This window comes from Coffea arabica, chromosome 7e, assembly GCF_036785885.1.
Source record: "Coffea arabica cultivar ET-39 chromosome 7e, Coffea Arabica ET-39 HiFi, whole genome shotgun sequence".
Taxonomy (NCBI): domain Eukaryota; kingdom Viridiplantae; phylum Streptophyta; class Magnoliopsida; order Gentianales; family Rubiaceae; genus Coffea; species Coffea arabica.
Window position 1 is genome coordinate 6,927,355 of NC_092323.1, and position 14,549 is coordinate 6,941,903.

The 14,549-nt window shown below is 37.3% G+C and overlaps 1 protein-coding gene across 1 annotated transcript; it reads left to right on the top strand.

The window, feature by feature from the left end:
• Positions 1–8,577: 8,577 nt before the first annotated feature.
• On the top strand, positions 8,578–10,023 carry LOC140011477 (homeobox-leucine zipper protein HAT22-like). Its single transcript, XM_072060421.1, has 3 exons — positions 8,578–9,206; positions 9,294–9,373; positions 9,519–10,023. Exons 1-3 carry the CDS (start codon positions 8,730–8,732, stop codon positions 9,799–9,801), a joined length of 840 nt encoding a protein of 279 aa, XP_071916522.1. The 5' UTR covers positions 8,578–8,729; the 3' UTR covers positions 9,802–10,023.
• Positions 10,024–14,549: the final 4,526 nt, after the last annotated feature.

Here is a 14,549-nt window from a genome sequence, read left to right on the forward strand (position 1 = left end):
CGAGTAGATAATAGTAGCTCAGGACCTGAGAAAAGATGTTGTGAGCCCCGGGTTGAAGAAACAATTGCAATCAGAACAGCACTTATCAAAGCAAAGCACAAGGGATGGAAAAATATTGAACTTCAATCTGATTGCACTGTGGTAGTAGATAAGACCAAGGACGAGAGTACAAATGATCAGAAGATTGGTGCATTCCTAGAAGATATTAGGGAACTTAAACAAAGTTTCTGTAAATGCTACTTCTCTGTTATTAAAAGGAAAGATAACTATTTTAGTTACAATTTGACAAAGTTTGCCCTGAACTTGCTTAGTGAAATCATGTAAAAGGAATCCTTCCCCATTTGTTTAGCTAGATTATCCAAGGAAGATATAGGAGGAGTTACTCCAGTTATTTAACAATTTTATAGCTGTAATATATTCCATTATAATTTGGCGAAAAATAAGCCCTATTTGATAAACAAATTCAACATAAAATTGAACATCTGAATTAATTAAACGACATTGAATTTTCTAGACAAAACTTACTCCAAAAAATAAGTGATATATATTTATCATTGAATGTAATATACACTCAAATATATCTAATTTAGTCCCTATTTGATAACCCAATTAAACACTTAAATTTAATAGATTCAGATCTTAATACATTCAGACCGTTTGATAAGAAAAAAATTGAACATTTGAATTAATTAAGTTGCACTAATCTTTTTAAGCAAAGCTTGTTCCCAAAATTAAGTGATAAACAATTCATTTATCACTAAATGTGACATGCACTCAAATAAATTAGATTTAATACTTAACAATTTAATAATTTAATAGATTCAGATTTTAAATTTTAATTTTTAGACCTTAATTTTATCAAATGCACGTTAAGTCAATTCGAGAATTTAAAGATTTAAATTTCACATTGAATGTTGAGTTTAAATTCTTAAAAGGTAAGGTTTGAAAGTCGTCGAAGCAGGGATCTCATCATGATCATCCAGCCAATATCCCTATCAGCTAAATTGAGTTTTGAAGACGGTGTAAGAGTGTGCTGATAAAACTTACTAGTACCGCCTAATTGGGCATGGATTTCAACTGGGATTTTTTATTGGGCTTGACTTCCATGGACGCTCTTTAAGAAAAGGTTGTCTACAGCTATTGTAGCCGTCCACGGCCTTATCCTCCATAGTGCGGGAGACCCGTGATTCTGATAAAGTCGAAGATGAGATGGCTAGATGAACAATTTGGACAATTATTTGCAGCTTGAAGATTTGACCTCACGGCGCCTTCCCCAGTGGACAGTGAGGCCCAGTCCCAAATTTTCTGTTCCTACCCCAAAGCATCATACAATTCAACGGTTATTGGGCTTTTGTTTTCCTGAGCCTTTTAAACTAATGGACCCATAGGAGATCCTTGCCAAAGCGTTCTTCTTCACCGTGGATGATGGGATTTTTGCTGAATAACATAACAAAAACATGCACCAGAATAAATAAAACTTACTTAGAAATAAAATAAAAGCTAAATGCTAAATCTCTTACAATATTTTGAGTTGTTTTGAAAACTTCTAACCAGGCAAGCTATTATTTTGATTATTTTTTCACACAGACGCCGACGCAATCGCATCTGTAGTGCATGAACAATTAAGACATTCCTTACATGTTCTAAAAAGAAAATATAACTGGAAAGGAAAATCTTCAGTTCTGAGGAATTTTGAGCTTAGAATGAATTGCTTGGTTTTTTTTTTTTTTATTAAAACGAAAGGCTTGTTTTTGTCAGGCTTGATTGTCATTCTACGTACGCCAACACCCCAACTTATGACATTTTTGAAAGTTTTTGAACTTTTTTCCTTTCAATAAGCAAGTTTAATAACATATTATTGATGATCAAACTTAAAAAAAAAAAAAAAAAAAAAAAACTTTTTCCCTTTTTTTTTAATGATGGAATTTGACTCCATAATAACCACATAAGCTTTTTTCATGGTTAAGAAACTGACGTTCTTCTTCGAGAAGTTAGGTAATCTTGATCAAGTTGAACAGAGGAGAGTATCCTTCAAAAATTGTTCCTCCAAGCATCAAACCAGTTAAAGAAAATATTCACGAGCATATATAATTAAATTGTCCGACAAATTTAGCCCACAGTAATTAGTAGAATATTATGCTTAGTGGATAGCCTCTGCGGGTCAAAATGCTTTTGATTGTTACCAGTAGTACTTAAACTATGGAGGTAGTATTTGTAAAATCATTTGGTGGTATGTTTGAAGGTCTAAGCCATTAATGATTGCCGATGACCACGCCTGATTGAACTTTAACACATCATTCAACCAATAAGCCGATTCCATTTCGTGTAAAAGATAGTGGAGAGAGAACCCTTTGGAAGGCAAAATTGTCAATTTTCTTGTTACTTTGGGCGTCCAACTGGGGGACCCATATGCCATAACTTTGTGCCACACAAATAAAAGAACCGGCAAAAGCCTTCAACTGTTTCTGCCCCTTACCCCCAACCACCAAGTCAAATTTGGCCATGATCCCTGTCAAGTTGGTTTTCCGTAGGACCCCCTTCTTAGTCCTTGCTACTTGCTTCATGGGTACATGCCTTTTCTTCTATACCTCTCTCTCCATCTAAATGCGAGGAAAAAAATGAGGAAAATCAGGTACTAGTTTTACCAATGGAGACTTGAGAGGAAGGGGGGGTGGGGGGACTTTTTGTTTTGCTGCTTGGGTGGGGACACTGGGGAGGTGGTGTTGGTTGGGGTTTGTCCCAGTCCGAGTCTTTGCTCTCAACTCTCTCTCAAAGCTTTCCCTGCATTTTAACTTTTAAACGCAAGCAATGATGCTTCCCTTCTGAAGGCTTAATCGACTCCACCAAAAAGTCTAGCGGGTGGGGGCGCCCTAAGGCCTTGCTTTAGTAAAAGTCGGTGCATTTGATAATGCTCTCTTTCCCGTTTCATTAAAATTCAAAGCTGCTAGTAGCCTAGTACTCATGTGCAGTTCAATTCTATCATGCTTTCTCTGACTAGGAAGACGGGTCCTTTTGTCCAAATCCAGTGACAAATCGTACCCTTGTCTCTTTTGGGCTGTTATTTTTTCTTTTTTCTTTTCCGATACAAGAGTATACTGAAATCATCCACACTAATTTCTTGCAGTTGAGCAGAGCACGCCTCTTAGAATGCGTTAATTCAGAGAGAGTCGAACCGTGATCGATACGGTAAAGATAGATGACACGACCAGATGAGCTGCACCCTGAGGGATGGCTGTTACCTTTTTGTTAAATACACCACCATTTTATGGAATTTTGCGGATGAAATGTGGAATTTGGAAATTTCCAATAGGTTGTGCAGAATCAATAATAAAATCATACTAACTTTTGGGTATTGCTCATCAATCATCATCATTGAATAATAATAAAGACTATGTATACATCTTCTTATGTGTCTCTACATCTATAGCGTTTCTTTTCTTCTTTCTGATGTGTATTACACACCAGCAATCAGATGAGAAGTTGTAGAAAATTACTACTAACTAAAATAAAGCTATCACTTAGTCTGTATTAGCAAGTCTTGGCTTTCACTAGACTTTTTGTTGGAGGCTGCTGGAAGTATGTACCATGCATCACATATCGATCCATTCCCATGTCTACTTGACAGAGAGCACATTTTTCTAGTCACAGGCTGATCAATTCCTAGCCCTGACCTGTGAATCGAAAATTTTGAAGTCTGACTTGGAAACTGAAGTGCTAATTGTCAAGCGAGGAACAAACCTCTTTTTCTTTTTCTTCTTTATATATATATATATATATATATATATATATACACACACACAGGCAAGGGCTAAATTCAAAACTTCTAGTAGAGTCCGACGACATTATTAGTTTTGGCATCGATGCCTAAAAGAAAGAGATGAAGTGATAGGGATTAAAATTCAAATCCACTTTATTGGTCAGTAGAAAAAGGAAAGGATGAATACATAGACGTCATGATGGACGTAAGTGAGTTAACGGGGCTGGCTGTAAATCTTGGACGTGATGGATAAAAATTAGTTTGGATGATTTATTTGAGATTATTACTGTAATATTTTGTGTGACATGATGTATGTAAAATAAAAAAGATAATTAAAAAGATAAAATGGTGATTGAAATTTATGAAATAAATTATTTTATCTAAAATAAGTTAATCCAAACAAACACCGTGTTGTAAATTTAAAACTCTTTTTACGTACTATTTCTGGCGAGGAGAGTTGCCAACAAGGTAAAAAGTGGGATCCACAGGTAAACGCAAATTATTTGAACTTCTTCTGACTTGTTGTAATCAACGTTGGTCGGCTGGCCGTAAAGACAGGAACTAATAAAGGACATCACGAAACCTTATCCCCTCGAAAAAATTAAAAAAAAAATTACAAGGAATTCTTTTGCCTCCTCTCTCCTCCATCACGGCCAATTTCTACGCTCTACAGTCATCCATCCCCCACTGAATCCAATGCCCATAATACCAAATCATTGGTGGCTCCCACTTTTGTCTACCTCCCCCTACAGGCTGCTCTATCCATTTACCGTCTCTCCCATCCCATTTAACCCAGTTGCATTAGGACAAATGATGCAGTTGGTCTACAGTCACGTGAGATTTTCTTCTCGTGAAATTCAGGCAATCCAAAAGTTTCGTTAGTTCGTGTGTCTGTCTTTGATTATTAATATTATGGATTAGATTTCAGGATTGGATTAGATTTTCGAGTAATCAAATTAATGCATCATCGCTGGATTAAATGATAAGATAAAGATATTATAAGTAGTAAATATTGGATTCAAAACCTTTTGTTTATAAAAACAAACAAATAAATAATATAATGCATCCCCAATCACACCTCCAATAAAGTTGAACTCAGAGCTGGTTCCATCTTTAACGCACTTAAAATTATGCCAGCCCATGATTTTTCTGTATCGAAGTCAACTTTGTTGAGTTATTCTGCACTCTCACTGTTCTACCATTGAGACTACTATTATTTGATGCACGAAAAAAATATTGCAAGTAGAAAGAAGAAGAAGGGAATAAAAAAAAGACCCTATTCTGCACCCATAAAAGAGTACATCAGGTCCAAGACCGAAAAAGGAAAAAAAAAATCAACAAGAATAACGATGCGAATCGAGAATATACGAATTTGGGTGGAAAGGGGCGGGAAGGGAATAGAAATTGATACACTTACAAGCATCACTGAGGAAGGTGGACAAAACGAAGCAGAGAAGCCCTCATCATTGTATTCAAATTATCTTTTGCGATGACAACACTTGTATTCCTCTGTTACACGTGCGGGGTGCCCCATGATGTCAAGCCAACTTTATGATTGAACTGTAATAATTGCCGTTATGTTGTGTGCGCTGCACATTCTCCATTCTATTTATTATTGTTTCTTTAGAATCAATACGGATGAAGCCATGTTGTAATAAAATAGTATGGATTTTTTTTTTTTTTTTTTTTTTTTGCCTAACCGATGATGCTCAATAGGTATTAATTAACACACCCCTGTATTCCACCAACTCGTCGTCATGTATACACACCTACTATATACATGTATATGAAAAATGAGATATAAAATTATTAACCAAGGCATTTATCACACAGTTTATCAATTTGTACCAAACTCATGCAGCTAGTACTTAATTATTTTCTCAATCTTTATTTTTTTGTTAAAATAATGGTACACAATGTATTATATGTATGCACGCGCGCACATACATCCCAAATAGATGTCTTTTACACTCGCTGATAAAACTTTTAGAAAACTTTAAAACTAAATACAAGTTAATAAATCAAATCCCTTGATCTGCATTAAAAAAGAGCCTCGTTAGCCAATTACTCTGAAGGTAGTTGGTCGCCTTACGCTGCACGTATATGTTCAAAGGGGTTTGTTCGTCCTTTATCCAACTCGTCAATTTGTGACGTGGGTACCCACTAGCTGCGTGCAAAGATGGCGAACAAAATTGTCATGCAAAAACCACAACTACTTTACAGTTTTGAGTTATGATTCAGTAAAATAATCATGACGTTTGATCCAATTTTCAAACTTAATGGTAGTGTGTAATGTATATTTGCATAATCCTGGGGGCACTATAACTGCGTGGAAACTGAGTGCATATCAGACACCTTTCTGATAGAAGATAATTGGTCGGGGTGACCATGCGATTGGCATTTGGGGGAATATGATAATTCCGAGAATAAACCATATAATTGCCATGTAGGAGTAATATACATAATAATTGAAGCAAGGGCTACCATCTCTATATATGTGACTCTAAATGGGTAGAAAATTAATGATTTGGGTTTTGATTATGGTATACGGGTGACCTAACTCCTAATCAGCATAGCCGACATTGCATTATTGGATTGGTTCGTAAGCGCACGGATTAGCGTAGGGTCCCAAACACTACCCCTTACATCAACTTTCTAGTTAAGCAAAGATCCGGATTCTTTCTTGTTGATGAATCATATTCTGGCACCCTTAATTATAACTCTTTGAAATCCTCTCCTGCCTTCTACCTACTTTGCTTTCCACCTCCCTAACCCCTCCCTCTTTTTTCTCTTTCCTACACATCAAACAACAAAATGTGAAACCATTCATGGGATGCTGCCCATCTCCATCGCCGGAAATGCTGCCCATCTCCTGGTAGTTGACGGCCATGATTTGCTCAAAAAATTTTGTGCGGCTCAAATCACATCTTGTAACTTGATTTTCACGCCGTGTGTGGGACCCACAAAAATTTGTTCTAAAGTTACGTCGTGTGCAAAGAAAGTCATATCGTGTGTAATCAAAGTTAAGCACAGTGAAAAATGCACACAACCGGCAGAAACGGTTGCACCTTGTTTGTGCCCCTTGTCCCTCCATCGCCATCTCTGCCTCATTCTGATATCTTTTCATTCTTGTTTCTGATAATAATAATAATAATGTATCACTGGTATTTCTTTTAAGCCAAAGTTAATTTTGTAGCACTGTTATATTATGTGTTTCTAATTTTGTTCACTTTGATTTGAAGTCGAAAAAGTTGACTAAAAAAGAAAGAGAAAAAAAAAACATGTTTGGATGCTCTTAGGTAGCATTTTAAAGTTGATCGAAAAATGATGTTTGCGTTAATTGTTGAAACAATTTTTTAGTTCGTGGCCTACAATGTCAGGTGTAAGTATGGCAAACAATAATAATAAGTTAGCACAGTAACAGTAGTACCACGAAAGGCAGAGGCAGCAAAATTTGATATTTGGAGGTCTGGAGTGGGGGACAGTCAGTATGGTCTACCACAAAATGGATAAATTGTAGTACTCCGTAACAATTCGTGGACATCCAATCAAATACCTAAGACTGCAAATTAGCCTTTTACTGAAGATTTGCCTGACATCCCCCAGACAGCCATTTTTTAAATGCTTAGGGAGTGAATAAAAAACCCACGATGATGATAATGTAATGTTAGATACTGCTACTGTGAATATATCACCTCTTTGCCTTGCCTGTCGCACAATTGTTGCTCAATTATTGATCCTCGCAAGTCATTATTATTATTGTTTAAGCATGAATGCATCAAAGTTGGAATCATTAGAAAGAGAAAAGTAGCGGCAAGTGATGGTAGTGGTAATAGTGAACTTTGGCATGTCAAGGGGTGGCAAGCGGCGGACGAATCATCCTCTTGATGTGTTTCTAACTTCCGTGCTATTTCTCCGTTTTCCCACTCTAAGTTGGCCTTTCATTCATACAACCCTAAATTGTTTTCTAGGGGGTTCTTTTCCTCTTTTTTTTTTTTTTTCTGCTGCGATTTATGATAATTTTGTGAATAATAAACTAATTACTAACTATCAGAATTGAATTAATGCATGTGTTCCTGTTAAATGCTTTGAGCTGAGCTAAAATATCCGAATTCAAGGACAAAAAAGTTAGCAGCATTTTGTTTGGAATAATTACTGTAGCACTTTTTGTGATGCAATTTATGTGAGATAAAAAAGTGCTTGACAATATAAAAAGATAAATTTAAAAATGTATTTATGATAAAAGCGAAATATTTTTTTTTAAAAAAAAAATGTGCTATCCAAACAAGGCCATTATTATCCGTATCCGCAGTCCACTCCACGTAGAAGTAGAGACATCTGCGTAGAGCTATTCTAAACCAAGAAGAAATGGATCCATCCATAATAATAATAATAATTATTATTATGATTGAGTCTAAAGTGTGTTGGCGGAATTTTGTACAGTAGTACGCTGAACACGTAAGACTTGTTGGTGGCGGTTTTCTTTTGTTCCCTCGCTAGTAGGTCAGATTACTGTTGTGGAGTTTAATACGGTGGGCATCAAATGGTCAACCTATGCAAGGAGAGAGAAAGACACTTTTTCATAATTCCCCCACACCTTATTCGTTTTCTCTACTCATTCTTCCCATTGATTAAAAATCATGGATGGAGATAGAGATAGAGAGATAGATAGCGTCCACCCACCCAACCCAACTCCTCTCAGTCCTCCTCGACATAATTGATAATACCCCCCCCCGCCCCCAACAAGCCACAAACAACCTCCTCTTTCACTCTCTTCCCCCATCCTATTTGTTCCGCAACTTTTCCCTCCGTCGAGACCCTCTTTCATTTCATTTCATTTCATCTCTTCCCCACTCTCTCGTGCCTTTTTTCTTAACAAACAACAAACAAACCAAGCATCAACCCTCCATAAGATAAAACCCCTCATTCCACAATCCACTCCTCAACCAGTCTACGCGAAACATATAGATAGATGGGTTTGGATGATGTATGTAGCCCAGGCCTTGTATTAGGATTAGGCTTCCCGTCAACCGCCGAGAACAAACCACTGAAAACGGATAACCAGAAATCAAGAAAGCCATCCCTCCTCAAGTCCGAACAGTTGGCCAACTTTGAGCCGTCGCTGACCTTGAGCCTTTCCGGCGGCGACACTTTCGATATGCTAGTCAAGAAGCTGGATGCTACTGCTAATAAGGCCTCGAATAATGAGCCTCCACCTTCTGCTGCTGACTTGCATCGTCAAGATAGTGCTGCGTCGTCCTTCTCCAACAATAGCGTGAAGAGGGAGAGGGAGCTCGGGAGCAGCGAAGAGGTGGAGATCGAGAGAGTTTCGTCAAGAGTAAGTGACGAAGATGATGATGGTTCTAATGGAAGGAAGAAGCTTCGCCTCACAAAAGTTCAGTCTGCTCTTTTGGAAGAGAGCTTCAAGCAACATAGCACTCTCAATCCGGTAACATTTCTCTCTCTCTTTGGCTAGCTAGTTGATTTATTTTCACACGTAATAGTATATATACATACATATCTGCTGATTCTGCAGAAGCAAAAGCAAGATTTGGCAAGGGAACTGAGTTTAAGGCCTCGACAAGTTGAGGTGTGGTTTCAGAACAGAAGAGCCAGGTACTTACTTCTTCATCCCTCACCCTGAAGATTAACAATGTCGAGGAAAAACAAAATCGATCGTTCGAGGCGGTTTTTTGAGATATGCACAAATTTTTTGTTTATTTGAAATAATGGAGGGGGGTTTTTTCTTGGCCATACGCAGGACGAAGCTTAAGCAAACGGAAGTAGACTGCGAGTTCTTGAAGAAATGCTGCGAGACGTTGACGGACGAGAACAGGAGGCTGCAGAAGGAGCTACAAGAACTGAAGGCGCTAAAACTAGCGCAGCCCTTGTACATGCAATTGCCAGCGGCTACACTGACGATGTGCCCCTCTTGCGAAAGGGTCGGCGGAGTTGGTGAAAACTCTTCCAGCAAGAGCCCATTTTCCATGGCCCCAAAACCGCACTTCTTTAATCCCTTCACCAATCCATCTGCAGCTTGTTAGCTAGCTTTTAATTTAGCAACAGATATAATAGCGCTAAATAGTTTACTTGGGTATATGATCATCAGACTATGGAAAAAACCCATAACCGGCCTTTTTTTGGTTAAGGGGCATGCGATCAAAGTTTTAGTTTGGAGGTTTTTTTTTTTGTAGAAATTCAATAATCATTTCTTTTGACATATGTTTGTAAATGATGAAGCAATATATATATATTATTATTATGGAGGGGTGGTTGTTACTTGTTACTTGTTAGTAGTATTTTTGGTTTTGTGTTGCATTGATCGATCACTTACTGATTTCCTTCCTTGCAATCAAAACGAAGCAGTGCACCACTTTTTTTGGTCTAATTCATGCATTGATTCATGAAATGTAAAGTCTGAATTTGGGCAAAATTGTTCGGCCTATCAATATCAAAACGGCACCGATTGTTAATGGGAGGGATGATGGTTCGAGTAGCTCATCAATAAACTCTTACCAAACGAAGATAATGAAGAAGATAATGATGGAAAATCAGTTGGAAGTTATGATGATCAGATGATGATGTGTGTGAGAGAACGAAGAGGAGGGAGGGGTTGGCTCACGTGTATCTGTCTGTAGCTTTTTCCAACTTTTTTTTTTTCCTCTCCTGATTGGCAACCAATAAAATTTTATTTTATGTTTTTTATAAAATGAAAAGGGTACTGAAAGGGTCGTTGGTCATGAGGCATGAGCAGCAGGGGTGAGATGCGTGCGGAGAAAGAAAAGAATGGAAAAATCCCCAAAACTCATTTCCCCTTCTTCCCCCCCTCAGAGAGAGAGAGAGAGAGAGGAAGGAAAGGGTGGGGGATGGTGCGGCGTGTGTGGATCATGTTTGCGTACATGGATGGATGATGGGCCTGATCATCCAGCGTGAAATGTCCCAACTTTTAGGGGACCGGTGGGTCACGACCCACGTGATGTTCACGCTTCACACCCTACCTCATTTGTTTTGATTTCCTTCACCTTCACGATCATATTATGAACAATGAGGTTTCCATGAAATATTTTCTTTTTTCTCGCAGTAGTTTGCAGTTAAAATCATCCTCTGGGTGTCACTATTCAGTTCCAAATTCAATAATAATAATGTTAGTTCCACTCATCTATCTCAAGTCTGGAATCGAGAGTTGATGATGAGGTGTGGATGATGTTTTCAAAGTGAAAAACACAGAGGCACGGCGCAAAGGTGCCGAATTGACACGCATGTTATGGATGTTGTAGTAAGAGAGTGCAGCGTGAGGTGTATTTCTTAAAGGACACGTTATTATGATTGGTCATGGGCAAAGTCATAGACTGAATCATTGGGAGGATCTGTGATGGTCTTTCGGTCCACTAGCATGAATTTATGCAGAGTGTGTTAGTGGCATTTGTTGTTACCTAGAAATGTCTCTCCTGCTGTGGTCCAACAAATCATGAGGACACTTTCCTGGAAGTTACAACGCCTCGTAGTCTTCGTCTAATCATCGTTCATTCTGGATGTTCAAACTCTAATGCCCCCACCACCCCCACCCCTCCTTTTCTTTTTAGAAAAGGAAAAATATAATACTCCCTCCGTCTCACTTTGATAGTCCTGATTTTTTTTTCACATAATTTAATAAAAAGTAGTTAACTTTTTTGGAATAATTAATTTAGGTAGCTATTTTTCTAAAATACCCTCATATTAATTAGAGTACAACTTTATGGGAACTTGAATTGATGGTAAAAAAAGAATCAACTCTCATTAAATGGGTAGGTTTATAGTAACAACAACTTACTTACATTGAATAAGGGTATTTTAGAAAAATTAAAATACAACTACATTATTCAATTGGAAAGTAGACTACAATTTGGAACAGACGAAAAAGGAAAACAGGACTATCAAAGTGGGACGGAGGGAGTAATACACAAGGAGATGAGTGTCTTTTCTTTTCTTTTTTTATTATTAATTATTATCATTTACGTCTCTTCCTATTTCTACTCCAATTTATTTTAATAGAATGAATCCACAGAATCAGACGGATGCATTACATATTTATACGAGTGATCTAAGAAAAGAAGCTACAATAAATGGTTTGAACATTTAACCTTTCGCTCCACAAAATATGTAATAATCAACTATTCTAGAGGTAGTTAGTTGGAAAGTCTCTCTTCTTATCTCTTCAATTTCTCTCCCTCAAACGCATACCATCACTATCATGGTTACGGTTACACCAATGCGCTCCTTCAACGCCCCGTTTGGACGTTAGTCAACACAACATGATGCGTTTCTCTCCTTCATCATTTACTTGTATTATCTCCGTGGACAGAGAATTAAGCCAACTGATAATATATTATTGGCCCCATGAGAATTACCTAAGACCCTAAAGAACCCACAATTTTCAACAGAAACACTAGACAACAACATAGCTAATTAGAAAACTCTTTAAAAGAAAGGCAAGAGAGATTGTAAAAAGTGCAAAAAAAACTCTTTAACATGGTGAACAGGAAACTCCAAAAGTGTGAATTAGCGTGCATCAAAGTTAGCTTTTAGGGTAGGAAAGTATTCGGTTTATCTCATCTTTGCATGCTCTTTTAAGTAGAGGTGACAGAAAGTTCCAAGATCCAACGGGCTTCCATATCCAAAATTAATTTGGATGGGATGGATATGTAAAATATGAGACTGTGTCTAATTGGAAATATGTTCAATAGTATCCATTTAAAGCATGGATCTACTTGGAGTTTACTTGAAACTCCCATGAGTCATTGATTTTCCTGAAAGTCAAATAACTACACAACAATTTTGAGACGTTTGATTAACAAAATTTGCTATGTCCAAATTGAACTTCAAAAAGCAAGCTTACTTTCAAATCTCATGATATTTAGAAAGAGAAAAATCAATTGACATAGATTTTACTGCATGATTTTTTTTTTTGTCACAGTGCGAAGAATAGGAACTGATCCACTTCATCTTGACATGAAATGTGCAAATATGTACAAGATCATCTACTAGAGGAAACACAGGCAACGTTTAGTCACATGACAAAACTGAATCATCAAACATTTTTCAGGAGAATGCATGATTTTGATGGCGGAAAGTTTTACAAAATTAAACAAACTAACTAAATGATATTTTTTTTAAAAAAAAAAAAAATGAAAGTTATTGGATATTTGGATGGTATTAAAATGCATCAAGCTCATTTTAGTCCCGCTCGGATATTGATTCCATGACTAACACGAGACCATCTAGGCAAAGTCATATATATATATATTTTTTTTCTAGTTCCAATTAATTTAAGTGTTTTAGGGACGGTAGACTTGCAATCCGTGTGCCCACATGAAACTTTATACTAACTAAAGAAAAAAAAGGTTCGAAAAGAAAAGCATGTAAGACAGATGTCATCCCCTATTTAGCTTGGCGGCCTGTCTAAACTCTGTAACCTTCAATTAATTTAAAATTAGTGGCAATTAGCACTGAATCAGCATCTATCATCATCGACGGACGGCGACCCATGAAATACAAAAATAAACATTACCTAGGAGTATTACGATACAAATCTCTCCTTAGACTGGGAATTTACGCATGTTCAGCAACTAGCACATATTGGGTCATTATTTAATGCAACCAATTATGGAAGCATGTCGGCAGATTGTGATCAATCTGATCTGCGCTCAAGAATACATTCAGCAAATAATCATTTGCCAGGTAGCAGCCGAATTTTGCAGCGATTTTAGATCTGGGGAAGAGTAGTAGAGTGTCTACAAACAATCCGTGTGGCGCGTTTTGGATTGTTGAATGTGGCCCGGGTTTGGCAGGGGGTTGCTGTTTGGTTGTTCAGCCTGGGCCCCCGACCTCTTCTGCTTTCTTTTTTCTCCTTAATTTGTTCTTCATCGGAAACACTAGACTACTATTACTATTAGGCGGAGTTGCTGTAGAATATGGTGGTTACACGGATAAAGCAATTATCATGAGCCAGAAGAAACCAATCCAAATGGGGACACACCTCGTGTAACTCAGGCTGCTGCAAAGGTCATATTCATATCCTCCAGACGCTACTGGCTTCTCATTTATTTAGGATGGAAATGAGTATATAGTTGAATCAAATGCCGTAGTATTCAAGTTTATTTGTTTATTGAATACAAATAATTTTTATCGATCAAACACAATAAATAAACAGATTTTATGCCTAGTATATTTGCATCTGAAGTCTTCATTTCTAACAAAATACTTCAACGTTATTATAACACTGACTGATGATGAAAGACAGTGCTGGAAGTTATAAATAGAATTAGCGTCTGGGAACAAAGAAAGTGAGGGAAGTTAGGTCCCAAATGTCCAAGTGAGCCACATCACTGCTGTTTCTCACGCAGAGGATATGACAAGTGGAAACCCTAAAAAGTTCGCCAGGAAGAGGATGAAGCCAAAATACTGAAAAAGTTTGATGCGCTGTTGCAACACGTTCGGTCCAGCTTGAACTCTAATTAGCTTTGATGGGACTAAGTACGTTGAAATTATTATTAAGATTTGAAGTCTCATCGTCACAGACGCACTTAGCTTGATACTGTACAATGAAACATTCCATCAACTTAATCAATATAGCACTGAGTATGACGATTTTGCTAGGATTGAAGACGACCACCCGTATACATATATATACACACACAGACACATATTACGGTGTCGGCAGGATATTGAAATTAATTCCGATTTTCAAATTAGTTTTGGAACCAATCTTTTTCATCTCAATTTTATTTCAAAATTATCAACTATGTTTATAATT

Excerpts from the sequence above, each read along its gene's own strand:
- LOC140011477 (XM_072060421.1), top strand. The coding sequence starts at position 8,730 with ATGGGTTTGGATGATGTATGTAGCCCAGGCCTTGTATTAGGATTAGGC. Across the intron at positions 9,207-9,293 it reads AACATAGCACTCTCAATCCG|AAGCAAAAGCAAGATTTGGC; the intron begins GTAACATTTCTC and ends CTGATTCTGCAG. Across the intron at positions 9,374-9,518 it reads TTTCAGAACAGAAGAGCCAG|GACGAAGCTTAAGCAAACGG; the intron begins GTACTTACTTCT and ends GGCCATACGCAG.